General features: G+C 43.1%; 2 protein-coding genes across 2 annotated transcripts; both read left to right on the forward strand.

Annotated features, from left to right (window-relative positions):
• Positions 1–4,133: 4,133 nt before the first annotated feature.
• Positions 4,134–23,502, forward strand: SFT2D1 (SFT2 domain containing 1). Its single transcript, XM_074818610.1, has 8 exons — positions 4,134–4,295; positions 10,415–10,501; positions 12,959–13,041; positions 15,937–16,018; positions 18,380–18,415; positions 19,154–19,212; positions 20,618–20,647; positions 22,891–23,502. The coding sequence occupies exons 1-8, from the start codon at positions 4,233–4,235 to the stop codon at positions 22,928–22,930; spliced, it is 480 nt and encodes a 159-aa protein (XP_074674711.1). The 5' UTR covers positions 4,134–4,232; the 3' UTR covers positions 22,931–23,502.
• A 134-nt stretch (positions 23,503–23,636) lies between these two features.
• Positions 23,637–27,190, forward strand: PRR18 (proline rich 18). Its single transcript, XM_074818609.1, has 2 exons — positions 23,637–24,612; positions 25,005–27,190. The coding sequence occupies exon 2, from the start codon at positions 25,958–25,960 to the stop codon at positions 26,789–26,791; it is 834 nt and encodes a 277-aa protein (XP_074674710.1). The 5' UTR covers positions 23,637–24,612; positions 25,005–25,957; the 3' UTR covers positions 26,792–27,190.
• Positions 27,191–27,579: the final 389 nt, after the last annotated feature.

The following is a 27,579-nucleotide window of genomic DNA, read 5'->3' on the forward strand; positions in this document are numbered from 1 at the left end:
GCCAAACACTCCTACATGAAGTCATGCAGACCAGAAGGGTAGACCCAGATTTAAGTTGTATCTATCCATCAATGGAGAGGGAAAAAAACAAAAATAACTTTTTTCCCCTTGTTTTTATGTTTTGCTCTCAGATATGCTTTGGAATTAGTATGTGTTTGTAACAAATCATTGGCAATACTTCAGTGCCATCAATTCTGAGGGCTACTTCTGGGCTTTTTGAACCTAATCTCCTATTGTTCCATTGCTTAAAATAGCAGTTCTGTCATGCTCACTATACATAGATTTCTGTAAAAGTAAATAGAAATTATATATAGAGGCTGGTCCTGTCTATATTTAAATTAAAAGAGGTAATGGTGAGGTTCATCACCCTAATTCATCAGACTGAAACTTAGGTGTCTGGTCTGACCTAGTCATCTATGCTTCCTCTACAGTCGCCGGAGAGCAGAAGGCAATCTCTACCTTACTAAAATAACTGCCTTAGATGAGAACTGCCCCCGAAAGTGCCACTCTCTCCCTATGGACTGTAGCAATCCAGAAAATTGTTCTAAATTTTAGGCTTAATTTTTTTGGCTGCATCTAATTAAATTTTATAAAAGAAATTAAAATTAAAGCCTTAAAGAAGGCAGCTGTGATTTTGAAAACCCAACAACTGCTCATTGGAGGTAGCACAGGAGATGTGCCCCTGTTACAAAGGTCTTCAGGAGATCATCGGGTGGGATCTAATGCCTGCTTGGACATCTCTTGAGTCCTGGGATTGCCATGAGGGTGAGTCCAGAGAACATACTCTCTGGCATCATGCCAGGTCTCCATGCCTGGACCTTGCAGAAGACAAGGAAGGCACAGTCAAAGACACCTCTCTGGCCTGCTCCCCACCACAGCCTACCTCTAATTTGTGGTGTTAGCTCTTCAGCATCCAGCTTGAACAAAAAGGTACTGCCTTTCCATAGATGCATGTGGGGGGCAAGCTGGGCAAGAAGAGGTGTGTGAGGCTTGTTGCATTGGTCCCAGAGCTATAGAGAGGTGACATACATTGGTGGTAGTACCACAAAGACTGTTAGGTCTTTAAAAAACGTTCCCTAGGGAACTGTGTTATGTAGCAGCTACTGAAGGCAGAGAGCGTGTACCCACAGCCTGCCCCATGTGAGGGACTGGTGCATGTGCATGGAGCTTCTGCTGCACAGTCCTTTCTCCTCCCCAAATACAGTGGGTTAGGGCTGATGACATGGCAGTGGTGTTGCACATACTAATACTCTGGAAGCCATCAGCAGCTTGTGGGGGCATACTGGAAACTGAAGGCAGTTAGCAGTCATTCAGGGTAACACTCTTTCCTGCTCCCTGTCTCCCCTTCACATGCCACCATGCATGAAAAGGCTCACGATGATAGCTCTCCCTCAGCTGCTTCGGTGAGTGGGAGAGGAGCGGGTCCTGCTCCTGAGGCTTCCTCTTGCCATGCACCACCTCCTTGAAGATCAAATGTGGCATCCTGAGCAGTCAACTGAGCAGCCAAATGGGTTGGGGCTTTGTGGGAAGGCTATGGAGATACAGAATGGCATGCACAGTTTTGGTTTAGTGGGGAGCCCAAAGACTTCAGCTGCAGGTTGTGTGTTGCTTGGGAGGAGGTGGGGAAGAGACTGCCATGCTCTGACACGTTTGCTGTCATGCCACCATTTCCAGTGGAAGCATGAGCCCACAACATTTCTGTGGAACAGAGGAACTGGTAAAAGTAAACTGTGGGTAATTTTTGCCATGTTCACTGCAAATAGCAGTGAAGCAAACAAAACTCAGCATCACGCAGCCATGATGCATGATGCAAAGTACACTGGATGCTGTATTTAAAAGGCCTCACTGGCCATGTCCAGAGGCACCTAAAGCGTCAAGTTCTCCCTCCTTCTCCATTCAGTGCAAAAGCAACAAAGCTACTTTCTGCTCCCACTAGTGAAATTCCAGCTCTGGTCCCTGCCCGCCATATCCAAATGCCTTGTGCTTCTAGCTATTCTGCTACTGCAGAAGTTAACAGGCCATAGGGGAGAGAGCTTCCAGGAGTCCGAGCTGTATGGATGTAGCCTGCCAGGTCCTGGTGGGCCAAATTCTTCAAAGCTTCACTTTGCCTGTTCCTCACAGGCAGAAGTCAGGGCAAGGATGGGTCTGTCCTAGTACTCCCACCATCCTGCAGAAAACGGTGTCCTCAGGAAGATGGGGGCTGAGGGAGGACAGCTGTAAGCCACAGACTGCCTTGGCTTTCCCTCCAGGATGGGCAGGCATGCTTTCCTCTCTTCCATGGGGTCCTCTGACGAAGAAGGGAGGCCCTGGGCAGGCAGGAAGAGAGAGGAGGGACCCCATCAATGTAGTCACTGGCAGGATCCTCCAGGAAGCAGTTCTTGGTCTGGGGTAGCGGGGGGTGGCATGGGAACAGCAGCTCCTGCTGGCAACCAGTTCCCTTCAGAGCCACCACAAAATGACACTCCCATGTTGATACCTTTGGGTCAGCTGCAGAGGAGGAGGTCACCAAGGACCTCCCCTCACCACCCCCTGCCCTGTCAACTGCAAAGCACCCAAGGCACCCAAGCCAAGCAGGTGGCAACAAGCTCCAGATGGAATGCCATAACCAGTTGGGCCTCTCCCTTTCTCCTGGCAGCTGTGGGCATGGGGCCACTGGGCACGCCACGTACCAGGTAGATGATTTTTGCACACACACCCCTCCACACCCCCATCCCTTTTCTCATTTCTCCTCCCCTGTTCGGAAGGTCATGGTCACGTTCTTCCCTTACACACACACTCTGCTCCCTGCTCAGGTCCTTGCAAGTTATGGGCCATGCTGGCCGACTCAGTGGGTGACATTTTGCTGTTGTTTGACTATTTTCACACAGCCATGTCTGCAGGTGTTTCTCCCATTCTGAATTTTGGCCTTGACCTAAAGTTTCCTGAGATGCCGATGGCCTGTCATCAGGCTGGAAAGGTATGGTTTGTGTCCAAGTGTTTCACCTAAAAGCCAATGTACAAGGCGTGTGGAAAACTCTTAAGTGTGCGTGGGGAGGGGAACAGGGTGGGAGCTCTCTTCTCACAGAGAGGAGAGAGGGCGGGGAGGGTTTCTGTCCTGAAGGGCCTCATCGGGGGCTCTCCTGCCCTGGCTCTTATCAAGTTTCACTCACACAGCAGCAGGTTACACAGCCCTTATCACTCATCTTTCTCTCCTGCCTCAGCCCCCACGGTTGCCTGCTGTCACTTTGCAGCCAAGCAGCAGGCACGGCACACCCGCCATCGCTGGAGCCTTTTCCCTCAGCTGTCAGCCTTGCTCCCCCTGCAAACTCCCAAACCAGAGCTGTGGTGCTCGTCTGAGGGCCGGTCACACAGCAAAGCCACATGACAAGATGCAGGAACATACAGGGGGTCAGCGTCTGAACGGAGCAGGCCAGGGAAGACTTATGCAGGGCCACCATGCTTGAAGAGAGGGGATGGTGGTTGGAATGCTGCTGGCAATGAGCAGGCGCAGCAGCCAAGACACAAGGCAGTGCGATGGGCAGCCATACCCCTTCTCCCAGGAGCAGAGGTTAACAGAAAACACAGAACCCTACTGGAAATCTCTGCACTGATACACGCGTTACATTTACCGCTGGAAGAAGCCCGTTACAGCCAATCCCATTTCTGTCTGCCCCACCCATCCGAGGCTGGAAAAGCACCTGGCTTGCTCACAGGTGCTGTGCAGGACACAACAGGCACCCCTCATTGCGGGCGGTTGGCGTTGGTGCTTGCAGCGCACCCGCAGCGTGCCGCTGGAGGAGCAAACCCTCGCTCCGGCTGCACCGTGTCGGTGGTACAACCAGGGTTAAGCAGGCACCACCCTGCCCTAACTGCGGTTCTTGCAGGGCCGTGGGTCATCACGGTGCTACCGTTCTGTATCGACGCAAAAGGCTTTACTTAACTGCGAGCTCGCACCACTGAGCTCACGCAAATCACTTCCGTGCGGATCGAAATAAGCTCATTCCGCAGGGAGCGATGAAGCCAGGGCCCACTGAGAAAGCCCTCCCTCCTCTGCGGCGAGGCCTGCACAGGCGCCCACCCACGGCGGCGCCCCCCCAGTGCGCAGGCGCGGGCTCTGCCCGCCGCCAGGGGGCGAAGTCTACGGGTCGCGTCACTTCCGGTTGGGCCAGCGGCCCGGCAGGGGAGCGCCGTCCTGTTCCGTCCCGTTCCCTCCGGTGCGGCCCGGCCCGGCCCGGTCCTGCCCGAGCGACAGCATGGAGAAGCTGCGGCGGGTGCTGACCGGGCAGGACGATGAGGAGCAGGGACTGACGGCGCAGGTACCTTCCGGCGAGCACCCGATCTTCTGCCCCCTCGCCGGCGCCCCCTCCCCCGGACCGGGGGCGCAGGGGCCTGAGCGTCACCGGCGCCGTAACGGGGAGTCGCCGAAGCCTCCCAGGCCCGCGCCGGTGTCTGCGGCCTCAGGCACTGCCGCGTTCCCCGCGCTCCCCGCTCCCCGGCCTGTGCACGCCCGCACGGACACCCCCTGTCCCGGTGCCTGCCCGTATGCCCGTCCCTGTCAGTAAGCGGGAGAGGCGGGGGGGCAAAGGAGACGCGAAAGTTTGCTGCGTGCGCTGAAGGACGAGGTTTGTGGGCACCAGGCACTGACCGGGAGTAAGAGTTCTGGCGAATTTTGAGTGTGTGGAGAAGCTGTTTGTTGTGCTGGTGGTTTGGGGTCCTTTGGGTTTATTTTCCACGTCTTGCCTTGGGATAACAGGGTCTCCTTGTCTTGTGTGTACTCTTCCTCCTACACAGCCTTGGTACTTGATGATCAGTTAAATAATAGATTTTCTTTCTAAATTACTTCTCCGTTTCCTTATGCCCTTGAGTTTGCCAAAGCAAAGAAAGACTTTCTCTAGACAGAGATTGTTTTGTATATATTGTGCTGAAGTTCCTTTTTTGCCCCATACTCCGCAAGTACAATTTAATTTTTCTCCCCACTGTCTTCCTCATCGTCAGTTATTTACTTTTTACTGGGTTTGAACACCATACATTTCTGAGACTTAACTGCTAAGCGAAGCTGAGCATATTTATAAACAACTATTTATACCATCGGCTCCCTTTTAATTGGTGTGACTGCAGGTCAGAGTTCCCCACGTCAGGCAGTGTGCAGCAGGATGCTGAAGCATGGTGGAGAAAGGTGGAATGTAGAGCAGCCTGGATCTGAGCTGCAGCTAATAAACCTTGGTGAACCAGCGCATCCTCAGTATAATTGGTGTCTGTGGCATAATATTAGTCCCAGCAGCTTGCTGCTGACATGCTTCGCTTGTCTTTGCACTGAGTTGCTGCTGATCGTCAAGGTTTATGATCTTGGCCTCTTTGCCACAGTCAGACAGCTAAATTGTGTCCACACCTGACCGATTCTGGAAGTGGTGTAGTGTCTGTGCCCTTTCACATCAGAACTGGCTGCCAGCATTTGGGAGGGATGCTTCACCTTCAGATCTTATCTCAAGATTATCAAATAAATACTTAATGTTTCAGTTAATCTTAGTTCAGTTCCAAGAGAATTAATTACTCTGCCATCCCCAGGCACATTTCACGAGACACATGATAGTGACATACAGTTCTCCTTTACTTGACACGGTGATGTTTGTTTTAAGGCAGTCATCAATAGATAAATGCTTAAGTATTTAATAATTTTATATTTGAGGTGTATCTCCTGAGGAGAGAACTGAGCTAAGAACGTGTCATTTGTTAAATGTCAGTAACTAAGCTATATATGGTTTGATTATTGTATGTAATGATGTTGTTATAGCTGGAGAAGACTTTAAATAGGAAGAATCTGTGGGTGTTTAAAGTCTATCCAGTACATGGTAGAAGAAAACTTAGAAATATGCCTCTGAGGTAGTGCAAAGGAGCTTCATGCTGAGAAGGTGAACAAGATCTTTGAAGTAAATAAATACCCACTGAAGAAAAACTCAAGTGTTTAGGTTAGACAATGTCTCTGTTGTAGGTTTCTCTCAAAGTAGCAATATAGAACACTGGAAAACAAGCCTCTTTTTAGTGAGGAAATTCGTATGTGACATTCACTAAAGCTATAACTTTACAGCTGAATGGTGTTGACTATTTTAAAGTGTATGTAATAGAGCAAAAAAGTATGTGCACCCATGCAGAGAAGGACACTTTTTAAGAGGTAAGGTTGTGAAAGAAAATATTGTGTGTAAAATCTTCAACTGCTTTAGATGACCTTTCTGGAACTGAGTCATGTGTTTGGTTAAAAACAATGGCCCTCTCTTCAGAATAGCTGATAGTTGTGTAATAGCCATCATATGGTTCATGTTCATAGATACCTCTGTATTCCGCTCCTTCTTGATTTTTGCAGAACCATTATCATGAAGTCAGTAGTAATTCCTGCGAAGTAGAAGAAAAGTATATAGTGAGACAATTGTGTAACGATTCAGTGAAGTCTTTCTGTACTTTCTAAACTCATCAGATGATCTAATTGCAGCAAAAAGTGACAGTTGGTCAATTATTCTAAATATTAAGTAAAAAGAATTAAAGGAATTTATTACAAAAAAATCAATAATCATAAATATACCAGTGTAATGATGTTGTCAGGGCAGCATTTTGCTGTTTAGTTTTATCAACAACAAAACTAATACAAAATCAGTCTGTTGGATACTTATTTTCAGGCTGTAGTTTCATGATAGTTGTCTGTTAACAACTGTTTAAAGCATTCAACAAGATTTTAACAAGGAGGAATAGACCAGATATTTACATTTCTTATGTTTTACTCTGAAGTGTTGATAGAAATACGTATAAGGAAGCCTGTTAGGGAAATATTTTTTGAAATATTGCTTAGGAACTCAATTATGCAAATGTACTCAACATTTCTTTGAAATTGAGTTTTCTCCATTATCTGCATATTCTTAAATTTACTATCAAGAAAAGATGTAATCATTAACTTCTAGAATCTTTCTTAAAACCTGTAAAAGAAAGCGTTTCTAATTTTGTTTGCCCAGAACTTTTATAAATTGGAAAACTTTTATAAGACCATTAATGTATGGGGGGAGCAGCCTAGGTAGATGTTCAAAACCACAAGAGATAAGTTTGATCAAAGGCAGCCTTGCAGATTGTTATTCATATGAATTACTGGGTGTCCACAGAAAGCTGTTCGGTAAAGACACTGTTATCTGTCTCTTGCAACTTGTGTATTACACAACGGCAAGACCATTCCTTATGTTCTGGGAAGTCTGCCTGTCGGATTCCAGTTTCCACTTAGGGTTTCCTCCTCATTTCTGGATGTCTTGGTCATTTATTTGATGTAATATTTTCTTGGAATATCTGTGAATAAAAATATTTGCTTCTTGCCCAGGAGTTTGGCATTAAGGCTTAGCTGTAGAAGACTAAAGGTTTCTTTTTGTTGATTTCTGTTTCTTTTTTTCTTTTTACTTAGAAACAAGCTAATAAGCAGCATATCAGAAAGGGTATGTTTTACAGGAACTCCCTTGCTGCTGTCACTGCACAGTTCTTCATATGAATCTTGCCCCAGATGTGGAATTTGCATGGCAATTTTTTCAATCTTCTAAGTAAAACTTCTGCTAATGCAAATATTGTAGAGTGTAATACCAGTTCTTTTTCTCTGAAATCTAGGATTAGCTGTATGGTTTATGACAGACGATAAAAAAAGTCCTAATCACCCTTACGTTGTTTCCTGCTTTTGTTGCATAGGCAGCTTAGATTTACTAACTTTTTCTTAGGGGTCCGGTTTGTAATCTCTGTGAGTGTAGGTGTGAGAACCTAAGCTGTTACTTCAGGGTGTCGCACAGCCCCTCTTACAGAAATTACCGCTCCTGCAGCAGATATGGCAGAATAGGCAAGCACTTGGTCAGGTCCTCAACTTTTACAGATTCTAGCCTGGCATTTTAGCACAAGCTGAAGTCTGTGGTTTAAGTAGTTGAACTATGTACCTATTACTCAACTTCTGCAGCAAGGTGCTTCACTGCAGGGGTGAAACAGACATCTTAGAAAGGTAACCAGTTCCATTGCTTCCATGAAAGCTAAAAAGTATTAGGTATCAGGGACTAAGAAAATGCATTACCAGATCTCCAGTTTCAGGATTTCAAACATTGCATTAAGTAGCTTCAGCTTGATAACATAAATGGTGATGACATCAGGAAAGGTTGGAGAATCAGCCTTAATTTTAATGCCAATTTATTTAGTTTTATTATTACAGAGAATGCTATGTTGTGGTGCTCTGGCAGCCCTCATGCCACAGCTTATCTTCCTGCAGTTCATGTGCATGTATTGTCAATCTAAGTTTTTAAGAATTAAATCCATAAAGTCTACTAAACTAGTTTTAAAATCATATTTTAAATCTGTGGCATTTTTTCCCAAGCCTTTGTGTGGTTCACTTATTTATGGTGTTGTTATTTTTTCCACCCGATAACTGTTAGGGATTTAAATTAAGATAAAGCTATTTTCAAATTTATAAAAATGAAATTTCCTGCTGGTTATTTCAGGAACACGATCAGATATTAAGTCTAGAAGTAGAATAGCAGTAAGTGACAGCAGTGTGCCTGATGTGCCTGAAGAAATGATTTGCCTTCATCCTTTCCCTGTTTTCTAGTCAATCTGAAATGTGTGCATTGGGTGTACTGATAGTATTGGCCCATCCACAATTTGTTTCTGAGCAGGGATAGAAAAGATTTTTACCCTACTTATTTTCTTTTTTTCTTTGGTGTACATGTGATTAGTTGCATGAATAGTTGTAACTAAAAGTGTGATTCAAATGGATATCTTCAGTTATGTCCTACCAGCTCTTCCTGCACTTTTTATCTGTGTAGACATTCAGGAATGTGACTATCAAATATGATTTCAAATACTAAATATCTTTCAGTTACTGTTTTTGTCCCTTTCTTTAATGCGTACATAAGGATAAAGAGTGGGACCTAACAAGGTAAGCTGCATCTTCTGACCTTTGGGAAGTTCTGTCTTAACTGCTGAACACAGAGAAGGGGAAGGAAAATTCAGAACAATATGGTATCCCAGCTCTGTGCTCAGACAGTAGGCAAGGGTAAAAGATTATTTTTAGTATTCTGATCTCCAAAGTATTTAATTTGATTAAATAAGGTTAGTAAGTTTTTTACAGTAGAAAGTAGTCCAAGCTATTCTTTGTTGATGTACATTCAGGCACTGATTAGTTACAGCACATAAATGTGTACTTGTATGTGGCCCTTTTCTATTAAACTAGGTATGGATTCCTCATTTGTACAGTTGAGAAAGCATTCTAAGCAGTAACCAAATTTCATTCATTCACCTGCCCCTACCTGAAAGAGGAATTTCTCAAAAGAGTAGGAGAAACATCAAACTTATTGGCTGGGGAAGCCTTAACTTGTGTATTTGGTTAGTAATACTTGATTGAAAATATCTGTAGAATAGATAACAAGAGGGCAAGTTTGGTTGCGTCATTTGAACAAATAGGAAAGTTAGCTTTCCATAGTCATCTTATGTAAGCTGAAGCAACACTTCACTTAATAGACTACTTTAAAATAGAAAGTATATTTGATTTTAGTGACCTGGAATAAGCGGAAATACATTATTCTTACAGCATGGGTGGAGAGGATGAGCTGAGCATATCTGATCACTCACTTCTGCTGAAAGGGGCTGTTCTTCTGCCAGCCGTGTGGCCCTGCCTCTTTTCTTGTATCAGCCCTGCTGCTTTTCTGATACCTTGCTGAGCTGGTTTGGCTCATTAGTCTAGCGTAGGACTAAGTCATCAGAATAGAAGAAACACTAGTTCTCCTCCCGCTTTGTGAGTGGTGTCAGCTAGCTCAGCTCATTAAGGGGTCTTTACAGGTCCTGGAGTCACACTGGAAAAGCAGGAAGTAAAATGATCTCTTTCAACACGTTAGCTGTCCGATGAGACAAGCTGTGTTAATCTGCACACACCTTCACCCTGTAAGGAAGAGTAATTGAAGTGGAATCATAATGCTTGCAGTGGATACTTGTACTAATATGTACAATGGATTCTGTCTAGTAACAGGAAAAGGTAGTAATGTCTATAGGAACATACAGTGCTGCACAAATAGATACATTTGTTTGCAGATTGCTAGAAGGTCATTCATCCTTCTGCTTTGGTACAGCTGCGATAATTTTCAGTTGTAATTGTATGGTGCTAAGAAAGTCTGATTGAAAGTGGAGCAGTGTTGTTTGAGTGCCAGGTATACCTTCACAGGTTTTGTCTTTTTTGTTTCTTTTCAAAATATGTTTCCAGATTGCTAATATAATTTCTTAAACTGAAATAATTAATATGCAAGCAACTGTTAAGCAAGGTAAAATAATTGTTTCTGGCTGAAAAATTCTTCTGTTTGAAATTAAGGACTTCAGTAGTAAAGAAATCTAGATGGTTCGGAACTGGATTTGTAATATCCTTTTTCTTTTTTTGTCTCCTGTTAAGGTCCTCGATGCTTCAACACTCAGCTTTGGTACTCGAGTCAGGTGGTTTGCCATATGTTTTGTTGCTGGCATTGTGTGTTCTATTCTTGTAAGTAAAGTGTTTGGTTTTTTACCCCTGTACTTTATTAATGTTCTACAGTAGGACCTCATTCATATTAAGATTTTGACCGTCTTTCATTCACAGCAGAGAGCATTTTTACTGTAGCATAATAAAATTTCATACTAAAAGGTTTGAACACTGACAAAATATGCTATATTTTTAATTTAGGTTTGTGACTGGTGTACTAGGAAAGAGCTTTTGCTGTAGTTCAGTGTGTACCCATCTTATTTTTATTCTCCCCAATAAAAGGGGAAAAGGAGAGGGAAGATTGAAAGGTTTTTAGAGGCTAAAGAAACCACCAGTGTAACCTGTCACACTCGCAAATTAATAAGTGATGACAGTAGTAGCATGTAGGCACTTGAAAAACCTGCTGTACTCCTATTGATCTTACAGCCACCAAATCTTTTGCTTATTCTCGAGTTTGAGGTGTTGACAGGAGTCTCAAGCCCGCAGTTAAAAGTTGAGATCTACTAATTGATTGAGTCTGTCAAAATCTGACATGGGTAACTTGCAGTACAAAGCAGTTCTTTATCTGCATGGAAAGTCCCAGAAGCAGGTGAAATAACATTGGGGAAGTATCCAGACTGCTAGTTTTGGTTTTTGTTTCTTTTTTTTTCAGTATGCGGTAGAATGTTGGTTCTTCACAGAGCACGGCTTTTGATGTAAGCTAGTCAGTAGCCTTTGGCTAATGTGCGTGGGTGACATTCGCAGTTTTTGTGGAGAATGTCAGGCAGATTGTCTTGACTCGTAATGCATTCTGGTAGTAGGACGGAGAAACTTGTCCTGTGTGTGTTATTTTCTGGTTTTGCCATTATTTAAATGACAGCTGCTGCTTTTCCATTTACTGTGAAGAGTTTTTAAACCAAGGAGACTTATGTCAGGACAGGAAGAAGCAGCTGTGGAGGAGCAACCTGTTGATTGTTTGAGGCACTTGCTTAGAGATAGCCACTCCCTGGATTCTCCTGCAGGTGGAAGCTTTTGATTCTTTATCAAAACTTGTGGTTTGTTAGACTCCCCAAGGCCCAGAGGTAGACCAGAACAATTGCTGGTCATACCTATGAGAGGTCTTATTTAAGTGGTAATCAGCTCAATAAAGGAACTAGAGAGTGGTGTTCTTCATATTGATATCTACGCCAAGTACAGTGATACAAACTCTGGCCAGATGCTTGTGTTAGGGGGCAAGTTCTAGGGAGGGAGCTCAAGACTGGGTTGAAATATCCCTTTTTTTAAGGTTGCTTAAGCATTATTTGGTTGACTCCCTCCCCCCCTCCATTTTTTTTTTGCAAGGAATATTTAACCAGTATAATCACAGATTTTAGTACATGCCACATTTGTGCTTTAACACCTAGTTCTGCACTGGTTAACATACTCTCTTTGCTGCTGTTTTTTTAGTATTTAATCTTTGTGCCTATTCTATATCACATGGCATGAAACTGAAACAACAGATAAAAGGCTTTAGGATCTTGGTTTCTCAAAGTTTCCTTGAGTTATCTTGAGCTTGATAAGAGTCAAAACTCTGAATATGTGTTCATGGGCAGCTCCCTAGCTAAGTTTTGCCACATAAAGCTGAGATCTGGCAACTCCACCTTCTGCTTCAGATTATGGACATTTTGGTATATTTATTGTGTTCTTGGCTGACCAAAATTGCGGGTGCAGTGTTTTCTTTAATCTAGTCTTTGCAAAGTGTCCATAGGCTTTCCTTGTAGAATACAATTACACTCTTTTCTTGCACTTTTCCATGGTTGCGTGTACTGTGGTCTGTGCAAACTGACACCACAGATTCCCACAGAAATTGCAATTGGGTAGAATATAGTTGCTTTTTTGCAGGACAGTGTCCACATCACAGCTTAAAAAAAAAAAGTAAGTTAAAAAACCCCATGTTTTGCTTCTAGTTTAGGCTTTATTTCTCGCTGATCATCATAGGGACTGGGATCAACAGAAGGCTTTGGATTTTTTTGTGCTTAGTGGAAATGAGAGATGTCTGGAAGTAAGAGTTCTAAAATATTTCTTTTCAGCCTTAGTGTGTATCTAGACTGCAAGTCTGGATGGTTGATCGGAGGAGAAAGGAGATGGTAGATACTAGTGTGGCTTTATGACATTTTATCCTTCGTGTGCAGAGGTGTATGATGTTTACTGGGGCATTGTAACAAAACTGAAAGTGTCATAAATAGAATATAACAATGCAAATAAATGTTATAAACAATATAAATAAACATTGCCTAGTTGTAAAAATATTGTCAAATATAGTAAACCAGTACATTATTTTGCCAGCAGGTGGCAATAGAAGTATGCTGAATATTGACTACTACAATTTGTGAGAACGGTATACTCTGCTGGTATGTTAGAATGACAGTCTTCATAGTCTGAAAATATATTTATAGACTATAAAATCTAAATAAATTGAATTAACTAATTACAAACATAGAAATAACCTATCTTTTATAGGGAACAGCATTGCTATGGCTCCCAAAGGGGATCAAACTTTTTGCAGTGTTTTACACCCTGGGAAATATTGCTGCATTAGCCAGGTACGAGTTTTTAATTATTGTTATTAGAAAAGTACCTTCCTTTTCATCTGCATTTCCATTTGCTTTTACTCTAAAATGGTGTCTATGTTGTGTATAAACAGCATTGTTTTCATATTGAAATGCTAATAATGTAAACTCTTGTTTATCTTACAGTTTTAAGTTTATAATGATTAATGAATATCAGTTATTTACTTGTTATTGCCCCATTGTGATGTCTTACATGATTGTTTTGTGGACACATCACAACTGCTATCTGAAGGATGAATAACATTGCTGGCTGAAGGTTTTGTACTTCCTACAGCTAAGTCCTGCTGCGTACAGAGGTACCTCAGTTTCAGGGGTAAACTGGTAGTCTGCCTGCTGTGTGGATGTTACTGGAAGGAGCTCTTGGCTTTTAACAGAAAGATTATGCTGTTTCTACGAAAACTCTTTGAAGATGATGTTCAGGAAATCCACATTTTGACTGTAAGGCCAGGCAGAACCTAAAAATCACTCACAGTGTCTTTTTAGATTCTATGCTTGGCTCTTTGCAGTGTTCCCCATAGCAGTTAGTCTTAAAAGATTTGCAGAACAGACCTCCTAGGATATAAAACTCTTCTTTCACTGAAAGACATGTAAGAAAAAACTTCATGTCAATAAAGTATTTTCAGTTTCTGTTTGTCCTCCTCTTACTACCTTAGCACAGTTGAAGCATGGTCATGGGACTTAAAACCCATGGAGTCTCATCTTGACTTTCATGGACTCTGTGACTTAAGTCACTTAACACTTGAGTCAAGGCATAATTAATCTGTTAAAACTCAGGCAATATGGCTTTATCATTTGAGAAAAGTGATGGTGTACAGCTTTTTCTCAGCAGATTTGTTAGGGGACAAAAACTGAGTCTCATTTGTATAACTATTCCATCTCATATTAAAACAAGACAAAGTTAATACTGGAGGTAGGCAAAACTGAGTATTTGCTGTTCTCCACCTTATTCTTTATTCTTTGTTGTTGTGGTTTTTGTTTCGGGGTTTTTTTTAACCTAGTATTTTGGGTGTATTTTCACTGCTTCAAATTAAATTAGCATTTTAGAAACTTGGTACTAATCAGGTCTAATTGTCAGTGAACTAAGAGGAAGGCCTTTACAGACTGATACTTCTTTTAGGAGAATGCTGAAAAACTTTAGTCTGGACTCCAACTAAAATTAGAAGTAAAAAGAGGCCCCCTTCTCCTTCAGTAGTCCTTTTAGATCTAAACAGGCAAGTGTGTTCTAAGAAGAGTAGGAAATGCCAGTAAAGTCCCAAACTGACAAGGAGATTTAGACTTTTCAGGCTTGTTTTCAAGTCTGTGTATTTAAAACAGCTGCAGTTACCACTCTTACTAACTAGTCCTGTCTAGCCTGTTTTGACTATGATTTTCTCACCACAAACATGAAAACAATGATACTTAATTCTTCTCTGGGATGATTCTACAGAATGTGTTGTATATAAGAAATATGCCATGTAAGTGGAGGATCTCTAGATTTTTTTCCAACCTTTCTGTTCCGTATGGATTCTCTCACATCTCTGGCAAAGCTCTTCTGGTGTCTGTCCTTCCACGCTAATGAGGCTAGCATCAATGCATTTTGGTTTCTAGGGGGTTTTTTCTGCCTATTTCACATGGCCTGAACCTCCCTCATTTTTACTGCCATATTTTCATCATCCCTATCCTTCCATTAGCTAACTAATTTTTTATTCTAGTTCTTCAGGTCTCTCTTTTTTGTCTTAATTTAATTTTATGGCCCAGCAGCCAAGATTAAAAAAAATACTGAGAAAAAGTTAGTTTGGATTGCAGTGAATTTAAAACATTTTTTTTTTTCTTTTGAATTGAGAAAACATTTTTTTCTATTTAATATGGACTTTTGAGGTCTGTCTGTGCAACTTAAGAAAAACAGTGAAGAGGAGGGGGTATATACACAAAGTTGCTAGTAGGGGAGCATCTGGGTGTGGCAAACCATGGGTTCTGTTTACTGCTTGGGGCGCAGTTTTCCATATTTCTTCTGTCTGAGAAAATGTGTGCTTCACCAGGCTTATGACTGATTTCAGGAGGGAGCTCTACCAAACTTTTCCCTGCTACTGATTATTTCATTTCATATAAATATTAACTAGAAAAGAAGTTAAACTAGGTTTCTGGCTCTGTAGTAAAACATTCAGACCACCACACAATTACAGGCATTCTCACTCTCTCACTAAATATTTTCTGCAAAGCAGAATGGCTTCAATGCCAGGGAAGGAAGAGACTTATCTCAGAACATTTGAAGTCAGATAATTACTCCTACAGTTGTGAATTCTTGGTTCACATCTCATTTCTTTGCAAGAAGAGGTACAGCATATCATTGCTGATGGTTTTCATTTTCCCTTCAACTTAACTACAGAGTAGAAGAAAACAGGAGGATTTAATACAAACTATAGAATTTTTTCCTTCTTTTTTGCTTGCTGAGTTTGGGCAAAGAGTTAGAGCTTCCCTGTAATATTGAATGTAGTCACTGGCACACTGCCTGGCTAAGAAGTTTATTCTTAAAGAGATTTTCTACAGAATTTTGGTCTTGATATTTTTTACATTATTTTGGCAAGTCAGTTCTTAGAATGGCCTCAACATGAAATTCACTGAACTTCAACTTGACAACCCTCTGCTGTAAGTGGTAACATTTTGGAAAGAATTTTATGACCAAGGGTGACTCAATACATAAGCTGTTTCCAGGACTGAATTCATGGACCCTTTTATTCTGGCGGGTCTCTGTTGCTAAACACTGAAATGCCTTCTTTAAAGCCTTTGTGCTCATCTAACTGTTGGAAAACTGGTTAATTACTTATTGTCTTTTGCAAAGATTTATTTGGAAGTGATTTACCATTTGTTTTGTTTTTTCCCTCTTATTAGTACGTGTTTCCTGATGGGGCCACTGAAGCAATTGAAAGCAATGTTTGAGCCAAAAAGATTAATAGCCACAGTTGTGATGTTGGTAAATATACTGTCTTTACTTCCTTTTGCTAAAAAGTTCTCCTTTAGCCTCAAAGCTAAATCTGAGGCTTTACTAAAGGGGAGTTATTTCTCAGTCCAACTCTTCTTTGTATTGAGTAATAATAGTCAAGCTGATTAGCTCTGTATATTATAAAGATTATCTAACTCCTTTCTGTGAGCTTGTGTTTTTGTTGCTTATGTTTTTTTTAATTAATCATTAGGAGCAAAATGTTCTTAACTAAATATTTCTTAATAAATGCTAATATTAGGTTGACTGATTTGTTTTCTAAAACAATTTCTTCAAGAACCAGGCTAGAGAGAGGCTTTTCAGCTACTGTGAACAGTCAGTGGTCACCAAGTCTAGCTTGACAGCTGTTTGTTGACTGCAGTGCTGTTTGTATAGCTTAGTGGTTCAGCACTTTCAGTGCAGTGGAGAAAATTAATTTCTCTCCACAAAGTCTGGGAATCCACATGTTCAGCTTCACAATTCTCCATTGTGAGGTCTCTGGCTTCTTTATTTCCATGACCGTCATTTCTTCTTCCAGGAGGATGGAAAAAACAGCCCTGTCCCCAGTCCCAGAATTCCAAAACTATATTAGGTAGTTAAAAACAAGTTTCTGCCCTTGCTGCTTTTGTTTTGTATTTCTTTTCTCTTGTTCCTCCTGATGTGTTTCAACTTTTATTTTTGAAATGTAGTTGGCTGTCATATTCTCCCTATCATACAGCTTTCTTTTCGAGTTGATTACAGCTGATGTGGATAAGAAACCCTTCATGATTCTGGATGGCTGTCATATGGGTTGTATATTCTTTCTCTCACACACCCATGTGTCAAGAAAAGTTATAATCTCATTTGAGATGCTCATGTTTACCCACATCTTTTGGAGAAGTGACTTGATCCTTGCTTGGACTCCAAGCTTTGTTAAAGAGGTGACTTTCTGCCATCTCTTCTGAATTGTACCAAGTCACAAGTCCTAGGAAAGTTACGTTTCATAGGTCTGCAGTAAAAATGTCCAAGAATATCTCCAGTTCTCTAGAGTCTCTGTTTGCTGAGCATGAGTTCTCCAATACTTTACAGCTGTGGGCTTTTTCTTGTCAAGCTGAGGGCCTAAGCCAGACACCAAAACAGCTAGCACAGAATTTATTTGCTCTGTTATCCTATCATCCACTGTGCTCAGACATGGTGACAGAAAAAAACCAAGCTTCTTTGAAGGCTGTAGAAACAAGACACAGCAGGGAAATGGAAGGAGAACCGAGAGTAGAAAAAAAATCACAGACCGACCTACCTACCTACTAGTGCAGAGAAGCTAACAATAAGGTCAGGAAAAGACAGCATGAAAGGTTTCATCTAACAGGGAACAGGAATGCTGGATGAGAGCTAAGACTGTTATGATGGAAAACTTCAGTAATACAGAGAACTGGTAAAATTCTAAAGTCTAGAAACCTTTTGATGTACTTGACTTTTCTTCCCCATCCTAACACAAAGCTAGAATTGTAGCAACTCAGGAGTCACAGATATATTTGGAAAATTTCAAGAGAGTCTGTTATTTTTATTTATTTCAATAAAATGCCAACAGTTCTTTTTCAGTGAAAATTAATGTAGAGTTTTATGCTATTTTCTATTATGTGTAATGACAAATGCAGGGAGCCAGGTGAGATTTAGTGAAAAGTTCAAAATAAAGCTTGCACAAATGGTGTGATGAATTTGGCATAGTAAACCATATCATTGTAATGTTCCATCAGAGGTGTGTAAGTAGCTTGAAAAAAGCTTTGTGAGCTTTTTCACTGTGTATGAAGCAGCTGCTCCCTAGTGGGCTCATCATTACTGTCAGAAGATGAAAAAACACTGGCAGAAGAAGCAGAGCCTATGTTTGCCAAATACCATGATTGTGAATGGGTGTTTTTAATGATGGGTTGTTCGTGGTGACACACATACCTTTCTTGCCAGATGTTGATGTTACAAATACTAGATCCAAAATTATACTATGTACTGAAATAATAGAACAGCAGCTCCCAGACTACTTGGTTGCTTTCAAGCAAGCTTTATCATCTAACACATTAGGCTACACAGACCTGGTTACACTCCTCATGGTTCCTGAAGTCAATTTCTGCTTCGTCTTTCTTCTAAGACTTGTCCCAGACCTTCTGTCTCTGGAGCACATCATACTGTGCTTTGGAAAGCACCACTTTACATGGAGTTCAGCATATAGTCACTGTGTGACAGCCTTTGGCTCTGCTTGTTTCATGAGTCACTTCTGAAAATGCTGATTACACATTGAAAACATGAAAACAGTTGATGTATTTGCTTTGCTGTGTATTTGGAGTATTCATTCTTTTTTTTGTCTCCCCTTTCATCTCCCCCCAGCTTTTCCTAGTGTTGACTCTGTGTGCTGTATTCTGGGTAAGTGAGAATACTTTGTTTCTCTAAAGAGCACTCTAGCTTTGTTAGTTTATTAATTATATTACAGCTTTAACATACAGTTCAGTTGTGGAGGAAAGATGAGCTTGTGTGTGTGGTATTTGTGTATCCAACTGCAGTTGAGTTTAGGTGGAATGACGAGCCTGCTGACTACAAAGTAAATGCACCCTTCCACCTATCTAGAGCATCAGGTTCAGTCCACAGATCTCTGGACTAAGAACTAGGAAAAGCAAGCTAAAATACGCTTTCGTCGTAGTGATACGTACTTATGTCAGAATATCAGAGAATATGTAGTGGTCTTTAGAAACCATGGGTACCAAATACTAAACTGATTAAGACAAAGGAGACAGAACAGGTACCTCCAAGCATCTTGATTGAAAAATTTGCTGTAGTTATGTTCCATGGAAGTAAATATGTAGCTGAAGTGAACTTCCATATTTGCAGAAGGACAGTATCATGAACTGAAGTGAAAGTGGTAGCGTTGATGTTGTTAAGTGTTTTCAAAGCTAGAGAAGGTTTTCATAGCATGATGCTAATGGAGTGACGGATAAAACAAATGGCAAGTTGTTAGAGTGAAAGGAGTAGCAAATTAAGTTAAGACAAGGCAATTTAGGCACTGTCAGTTAACTGAGATTTTGGCTGAACAGCTGTTGCAATTGTTTGCAATATGGACTGGTTCAAAATGAACTAACTTGCAATATTTTCTTTATTTTTACTTAGTGGAACAAAAAAGGTTTGGCGGTGTTATTCTGCATATTGCAGTTCTTGGCAATGACCTGGTAAGCTTCTTAAAATTCATTTTACCTTCTCCCTGCCCTTACACCCGCATGATTATAAACCTATATATATACGCTTCGCATAATGTAAGTGTGCTCAAATGCTAGCCTCAATCTGTTTTTCTGAGCTAGGTTGTGTAACTTCAGCAAAATCTATATGCAATCATCTTGCAAAAATGGTAATTTTAAGTATATTCTGCAATGTGTGAACTTATTTGAGACATTATGAAATGAATACATATGCAAAAAAAAAAAATCTCATGCCTTTTCTCTGTTGTGAAAGTAACTGTATATTCACATGCCCTGCCTTTGATTATCTCCCTCTTCTTTGAGATCTAACTAAATTTTCATTTTTGAAATAGAAGAAACTAAATAACATTTTCATAGGGTGTGTCCTGCCCCAAGAATAGGCAGCAACACTGGGTAAAGAGTGGGTGGCTGTGAGAAGGTAAATTTAGTGCAGCAGGTGCTATGACGACCGTCCAGATGCGCTCAAGGGCTCGACTTGGGAATGTGTGAGCACAGTTACGTGAATTGCTTGCAAGCCTGGCAGAAGTTTTGGAAGTTACTGCTTTCTCCATGGAGATACAACTGAACATACTTGGTCTCCTTGTCCCAGGTGAATTACTTGGTACTACTAGCTGATCCAAGGTGACCACAGTTCTTGTTTGAACTTGCCCTGAATACACAGAGTCTATACTCAACTTGGATCTAAGGACAAATAACCATTTGTTTAGGATTGGGACTGTTGGGCATCGTGCTGGGCCCAGGTAAATGCTTAATACTAGATAGAGGGAGCATTGCCAACTCAAACTATGTTCTACAGGTTTACAGCAGACATTTGTTAAGTGTCCTAGAGCTTGATCAGGCTGGGCATGAGAACAAAACATAGCCTGGAGGTTTGGAGAAGCAAGTTTCAGAGGATAATAGAATTATCAATGTTTGAGAGTCATGGTTGTGGCGTATTATTCATATATCAGCATATATCTGTATTTAGAGTTACATAAATAATATGATTAGATATATATTTACATAGTAATATATCTCGTCTTTTAAACTGAAAAAAGTTGTCTCGTCTTGAAGAATACAGTTTTTCCAGAAACTTCCATCCCTTAACTGGTGATAGTAAATCTGCTTTTTTCAGTTTATGTGCAATAGAAGTTGCAAACTATATTAAAAAAAAAAACCCAACACCAAGGAAAAAGTAATACAGGAAATCCTTGGCAGTATGTTTAGTTCTTGTCCAAGCGTGTCTTATTTTCTCAGGTAAGCATTGAATTGAGTTGGTAATCTTAAAGTTTTGTTACAACAGGTTGCTTTTATTAATGCTAGACTAAAATGAAATAATTGGGTTCCATGAGAGACATGAACACTCTGTCAAATATACTTTTTTCCCTCTTTTTTTCAGGTATAGTCTCTCATATATTCCTTTTGCAAGGTGAGTCTGCATAATTATTTCCATCATAACAGAAGTCAGCTAGCTATCTTTATGATAGGAAGGTGGAAAAAGTCCTTAAATTGAGTATGTGAAAAAACATAACCTCCTCCCTTTCCTTCTAATTTTTAGAAAATGACATAGCTGTACTCAAAGTAGTGCTTAATATAAGCTTTAAATACAAGTAAAGTGCATAGTAATTATCTTTGTTAAATTTCATTCTAGTTTCCTCACTGAAAATAAATTGAGTTTTTGTTTAAATTCTCCAGTGATTTAAAAATGCATTGATGCAATAGTGATTTTTCCAGTACTTACACTAAAGATATCTTATGGATCTGAGGTCTTAGTAAAAAGCAAACAAGCAAGAATAGTTTCAACTGCTAAGTCTACTTCTGAATTCCTCCATCATTTTTAGGAGAGGCAAAGGCAGTGCTTCGTGTTAATTTTCATTTTGGCAAGCTTCTCTCTTTCACTCTGTGTGTTCAAAAAGGGAAGGAAAGCTAGTCAAACACATAGTGAAACCACATGCAAGTAAACAAACTGAAGAATCTGTTTTTTCTATAGTGTTTCATGTCAAATGTAGTTTAGTCTTTGAGCAGTGTGTTTTTTACAAAAATAAAGTGCTTCCATGTCTGTATATTACTTAATGATGTTTTCTGCAGTGAAAGTGGAGAAAAAAAAGAATACAAAGTATTATCTGTCCCTTTCATCTGGTATCTTCCTGTAGTTTTTCTGTAACTTTGCTGAAAACTCTGCACTATGGTTTGGGGTTTTTTTTGTAAAGCTTCAGATTTGATCTAGAGAGGATTAAGCCATATATATGTCTTTTTTTAAGATGATAGTTGATAATTACAATTGATTAAATACTTTAACTGAACTCAGGCTTCAAATTGTCATCTTACTGTTTCTGACATCTCAGGCTAACCCAGTCAAAAGTAGTATTTTGTCTTCTTATAGTTCCTGTGGCCATGTGACACTCTCAGTAGGGTCATTCCTTCTTTTTTCAAATGTTCTGTTCTGCACAGAAAACAAGTCCAGCTACTAGTCACAGGTCTTTTCTTCTCCATCAGCAGTACTTTAAGTTCTGGTCAGAAGAACAATAGGTTATATGCATCACGCAATTTCTTTGGTTTTATTTGTCTTTGGTTTTATTGATTTTTACGAGCCAAAGAACTGAATTTTACGCAGGCAGCTTTTAGTAGTACGGTGATTTCTTTAGGGATTAATGAGTTACTTGCTTATGTGGAATGCTATCATAAATTTTTTGTGTAGGCTGCCTTTTTTACAGAAATAGTGATCTAAACGATGTTCAGTGCTAGAAAACAGTATTACGTAATTAGTTTAAAGTATGCTTTTATCTTGATTTCCACAAAATTATCATTACTTGATTTAAGTCAGTTAATAATTTACTCTTAACAACAATTTACTTGTTTGTGGTTTTGGGGTTTGGGTTGGGTTTTTTTAATTAATGGTGGCTCTCCTGCTGACATAGCAAAAAAAAAAAAAAAACCCAACTAAAAAAACCCCACACCAAAACAACAACAAAAACCATACATACAGTGACTTTAAGGAATCATGATAGTATTTTTCTTCATTTTTCAAATTGACTAATAACAGAATACAAATTGCACTCCTTAATAAGTTGTTACATTTTTGAGAAAATTAAAAATAAAGTGAGTGATCTAAGTAGGATAGTCAGAAAACAGTTTATTGTTGGTTAAAGACATAGACCCCTTCAGATCTTTCAAACCTTAAGGCTGAGCCAGCTCTCTGTCCTGCACTGTTAGTATGTGCACTTTAGACCCTTCAGCCTCAGCTTTTGTTTTCACTGCAGCATGACTGGACTGAAAGCACCTGTGCTTTGCTGATTGTCTGGCTTTGGCATGCTCCTCAGCCCGGCCCTTGCTGTCCAGTCTTTGTGAAATAAGGCTTTGACCTTCGCTAAGCCACCAGGTGTGCTGCAGAACAGTTTTTAACACTCTGTCTGCATTTTAGCATGTGTTTGAATGTAAACGGTGTGGAAGACTTAGACAATATGGGCAGCTTCGGAGCGGGCTTGAGCCTTTGCTTTAGCTGGTGCTGTAGATGTACTCAACATAAGGATGACTGTTAAGATCCTGCATTTGATAAACTATTGATTTTTATCTTTAGTTTGTGTAATATTTTTAATTTTAAATATGTAATGGTTGATACGTATGTAAAGGAAATAACAAGTATCTTAACTGACTTTTTTTTTCTTTTTAAAGGGATGCTGTGATTAAATGCTTCTCATCCTGTCTAGGGTAAATTAAAACCAGGAACCACTGTACGCTTTAAAAGCCAACATCTATTCCTCTGTGAATTTTGCTCGGAAAACTATACTTTTCCACTCATTAAATACCCAGTAACAATTTAGTATTTTCCTTGCCTTTTCTATTTGGGGGATTAAATACTTTTTACTAGAAACAGTTTTAAAAATAAATTGGGTGAACTGTGTGTGTTTACCCTGGAACTTTTAGGCTATTTTTAACAAAAAAGTACATTTAGATACTTTGTGCAGAGTAGTCTTAAAACTACCTTGCATCCAGTAACAGTTTATTCCCCAGTGGAGGCAAGCCACTAAGATCTGGGTAGTATGCATAAAGATTTCATTTACAGTTCTGTCTAAAATTTGCAATGTGCCATTTATGTTTGTGTATTATTCATTGTATGCTTTTCCAAAGACAGAGTTTTATAAATGTTGTAAAGATTTGGTAAGTTATAATTAACTGCTCTTTGAAATGTCTATACATGTGCCTTATGGAAAAAGCTTAATGAGAATATGTGAAAGGTCTGTTTAAAGCTTGTTGGATTTTATTAAAAAGCTATATTTTAAACGATTTTTTTTTTACTTTCATACTTAAATACTTTTTACTAAAAGAGCTTATGGCTAATGTATATATGAAATTTGTGAAATAAATTAGTTTTAAAGGTGCCTAAACTATTTTTGATTTAGGAATCAGCTATAGAGGGCTGAAAACTTCAGCATTACACTTGAATAAATATGAAAATATAGAAAGCGGGATATGTATATGACTGTGTCCAAATTTGGTTATTGGATTTGCAGAAGTGGCTTTAAAGCTTCTGTGTGTTACAGTTTAGACAAACTGTACGTTCTGACTTAAGCTGGTAACAAATTGAAGTGAAATACTCCAATGCTTTGCCTAGCTTCAATAAGATGTTTTCTAGTTTTTTTGCAACTAAGAGCTATTCAGTTATTCAGGAGCAGTTAAATCCTTAATGTTTGGCTGATATTATATTACAGGAGGTTCTTACCACAGGATGGGTGTGCTTGATTACCTGCATTCTAAACCCCAGTTTTTTGAATTATTTTTTTTCTGCTAATCCACAAATAGAAGAATGTGAGCTTCAGTGTCAGGAAGGGGAAAAACCCCTGTCTTTTAGTATTCAGGACCCAGGCTAAAGAGATGAATTGCGGTGTGTTCCTGTTAAATCTCAGTGTACGTTGCACAAAACAGCAGCATCTTTTGGGGGAGCTGTATGAAGGATGATTGCATGATTTTGTAGCTAAACTGCCAAACCAAGCCTCACTTTTCACTGATTAGTAACAATAAATTGCCAGTGAAGTATCCTTCTTGCTGGATGATAGGGGACCAGGTGGTCCCCACCGTGCAGCAGGCTCTTGGGCTTGTTAGTTCTCCATGGTGTAGTGACAGCCTCTCCAGCTCTGCCCGTCACAGCCCTGGGGTGCCGGTGGACCCGTGAGTGAATTCTTAGTTCCTTTGAGTTTTCAGTTTGCATTGAAGGTGAACGAGTATGTGTGTAGGTAGTGCAGGCTGTCAGCCTGGAAATGACTGTCGCTGCCCTTTCCCCAGACGCTGCTTCTGACCATAACTGGCACAGGGAAGATCCCGTCCCGCTACTTGGAGCTTCAGGACTGAGCAGTTGCTTGCTCCAGAGTTGGTTTTGCCCGTTGACTACCAGTTCTGGTACACAATCACCTTCACTGTAATCTTTAATTAGAATGGTATTAGCTATTCAGATTTTTTTTCATTTATGCGCTGTGGTAAATAACAAAGCTAACGCTCATCTGTTAACACTATTAGATCACCATGGCTTCAAGAACTGAGGTCCAAAAGTTCTGTGTACTGATATGATTTTATATATGCACTGAGGTCTGTTATATCATGTGCTTTCTTATTTGTTTTTCTCCCCTGAGTATTTAAGGGTTCTCTTTCTTCATCTACATACAGAGCACACACGCTGTGTTCTTTCATCGGTATCTTTTGCTCCTTCACATCCTATCGTTGTTTACTGTGTATGAATATTCCAAAAGTTCACAGCTGATGCATCCTCATTGTATGATTATCTTTTATGACAGTGTGAAACCATGGATGTGGAGATCTCTATCTGTGTGGATTGCATACACCCTACCCATCTTTTGGTAAAATTCTAATACCCTAATTAAAATAGTACTTTCAAGTACAATCTGTAGAAATTATATGCCATGACTGTTTAGACTAAATTTTTGAGTGGTAATAATCTTGGACTCAGAGGAAATGTAAATTTACTTATTCCAACCACAGGAAACCTCTGTGTTACTATTCAAGGTACTTCTAAAGAGTAGGAAATTACTGCTTTCCTCCTCCTTTTTTAAAAAAAAAAAAAAAGCAAAACAACCAAAAAAACCCCACACAACCAAAAAACAACAGAAGCGTAGAGCTTCACAGCGTAGAGCAATCACAGAAGGAAGGGAGGCTAGGAAGAAGGATCTCTGGACTGGGCTCTTTGTTACCAAGCGAGGCTGCTCTTGTCCTCCGAGGGGCTTGTGCCTTTTGGAATTTTACGTAGGTGCAAGTCCGCTCTCGGTCCCAGGGTGGCTGACCTCCCTCTTGTCCCGTCTGCCGGCCCTGGGTCACGGTCATTCGAGTAGTCCCGGAGCTCAAAAAGCCCTTAATCTTTTGAAGATGGCGCGAGGGTGCTGGTAAATGTGACAGTAACAGCCTCCGCCCTTCCACGCTCGGACGCTTGAGGACTGTGGGAGGCAGTGAGAGCCCGCCCGCCCTTCCCTCCGGCTCTGCCGGGGGCCGGCCGGGCGAGGCACGGGGGAGGGCGGCGGCGGGCCCCGCCGGGGCGGCTCTGCGGGAAGGCGGCCCGGAGGCCCCGTCCCCGCCCGCTCGCCCACCCCGCGCCGGGGAAGGGTGTTCCCGGGGCGGGCGAGGGGCGGGAAGGGGGCCGGGTTACCGAGGGGGAAAAGCGGCGGCGGCCGGCGCAGACGGAGCCCACGCCCCGCGCTGTCGCCGCCGGCCGGGGGCTGCTCGTCCGCCGGTCGCCATGGGGCTGCAGCCCCGGCGCGCAGCGGGGCCCTGTCCGCCGGCGGGGAGATGCGCCGCCCTGCCTGGAGCGCGCACCGCGGCCGCCTGGGCCCGTGGCGAGGAGCCGGAGGGCGCTCCCGGCCGCACCGCCTCCCTGCCGCCCGTCCTGCCGGCCCCCGCCGCCGCCGCCTCCCCCGTCGCCGCCCGGGCGCAGCCCAAGAAGCCGCCGGCGGCGGCCCCTAAGAAGGCGGCGCCGCGACCCGCGGAGGAGAAGGCGGCGAGGAAGGCGCGGGGGGCGCCCCCGGAGCGGGCGGGCCCCCTCTCCAGCTCCTGGCCCTGCTCCTCTCTGCAGCGGCAGCCGCCGCGGAGGCCGCCAGCCGAGCGCGGGGCGCGGCCGCAGCCCCAGCCCGCCCCGCCGCAGCCGCGGGGGCGCCCGGGGGCGCCGGGGGCGGGCAGCCGCTCCTGCGAGAGCCTCGGCGGGGCGGCGGGGGAGACGGCGCTGCGCTTCTCGCTGAGCCTGCCCCCGGAGGCCATCCGGGTGCTGCAGCGGCGCAGCCTGGAGCGGCAGCGGGGGCAGCCCGCCCCCTCCCCCGGCGGCAGAGCGGCCCCGGCGCGGCGCGGCGGCCGGGCGGGCGGCGGCGACTTGCGCGCCCTGCTGAAAATCTCGCTGCTCAACGACAGGCACCGCTACGACGACGAGGAGTACGAGGAGGAGGAGGCGGCGGCGGCGGGGGCCGCGGTGGACGAGGGGCTGGTGCGGAAATGCACCGAGTGGCTGCGCGGCGTGGAGAGCGCGGCCGGCCGCGACCGCCCCGACAGGCTGGAGACGCTGCCGCACCTGGGCACCCTCTGAGCCCCGCCGGGGCAGCGGGACCTGCCGGCGGAGCGGCCCGGCGGGGCCCGGGGCGGAGGCGGCGCCGCCATCCGCCGCCCGTCGCTGTTGTGTCCTTTGTGCTGTCGTCCGCGCCGGGGGAGACCTGGCGGGTGCGGGTAGGGGCTGGACGGCGGGGCCCAGCGCCCGGAGCCGGTTCCTGGGGCGGCGCCGCCGCTGGGGCGAGGGACAAAGGAGCGGGCGCCGGCCCCCGCCCGCCGGTGCCCGGGTGCGGGGAGCGAGAGGAGCCGGCTGTGCCCCCGGGGTTTTTTTTAAGACTTCTGACTACTTTATAAGATGTGCGTAACGGTTTTGTATATTTGTACATAAAAGTGCATTTTTATTTATTTGAATAAACGCCCGGAGCTTTGTGTTGCCGCAGCCTTGGCGCCTCGGTGGCTTCGCGCTGGGCTGTCGCCGGTCGGGCCGTGAGGGCGGCAGCGCGCGCGGGTCGCCCTGAGGGTGAGGGCGGCGGGCGCGCGCCGCTGGGGCGCTCGCTGGTTTAGGAGCGACCGTCGCGACAGCCGCCGCGGCTCGGCGACAAACGACACGCGGAGCCGTTGGGCGCTCCCCGGGCAAGCGCAGCACAGGGGGCTCAGCGAGGTAACGGCAACGGCGGCTGGGGGCGAGCCCCGCCCCTCCCCTCCCCGCCGGGCGGCGGCGGGGGCTCGGCGGCGGGAGCGGCCCTGCCGGGAGAGCCCCACACCACAGGAGGGGGGGGCGGCCGCGGCGCGGGCGGAGAGGGGGGGCTGCGCGTCGCCCCCCAGCCC

The sequence above is a fragment of the Strix aluco genome, chromosome 3, assembly GCF_031877795.1.
Source record: "Strix aluco isolate bStrAlu1 chromosome 3, bStrAlu1.hap1, whole genome shotgun sequence".
In the NCBI taxonomy this organism is placed as follows: domain Eukaryota; kingdom Metazoa; phylum Chordata; class Aves; order Strigiformes; family Strigidae; genus Strix; species Strix aluco.

Excerpts from the sequence above, each read along its gene's own strand:
- SFT2D1 (XM_074818610.1), top strand. The coding sequence starts at position 4,233 with ATGGAGAAGCTGCGGCGGGTGCTGACCGGGCAGGACGATGAGGAGCAG. Across the intron at positions 10,502-12,958 it reads GCATTGTGTGTTCTATTCTT|GGAACAGCATTGCTATGGCT; the intron begins GTAAGTAAAGTG and ends TATCTTTTATAG. Across the intron at positions 19,213-20,617 it reads CAGTTCTTGGCAATGACCTG|GTATAGTCTCTCATATATTC; the intron begins GTAAGCTTCTTA and ends TCTTTTTTTCAG.
- PRR18 (XM_074818609.1), top strand. The coding sequence starts at position 25,958 with ATGGGGCTGCAGCCCCGGCGCGCAGCGGGGCCCTGTCCGCCGGCGGGG.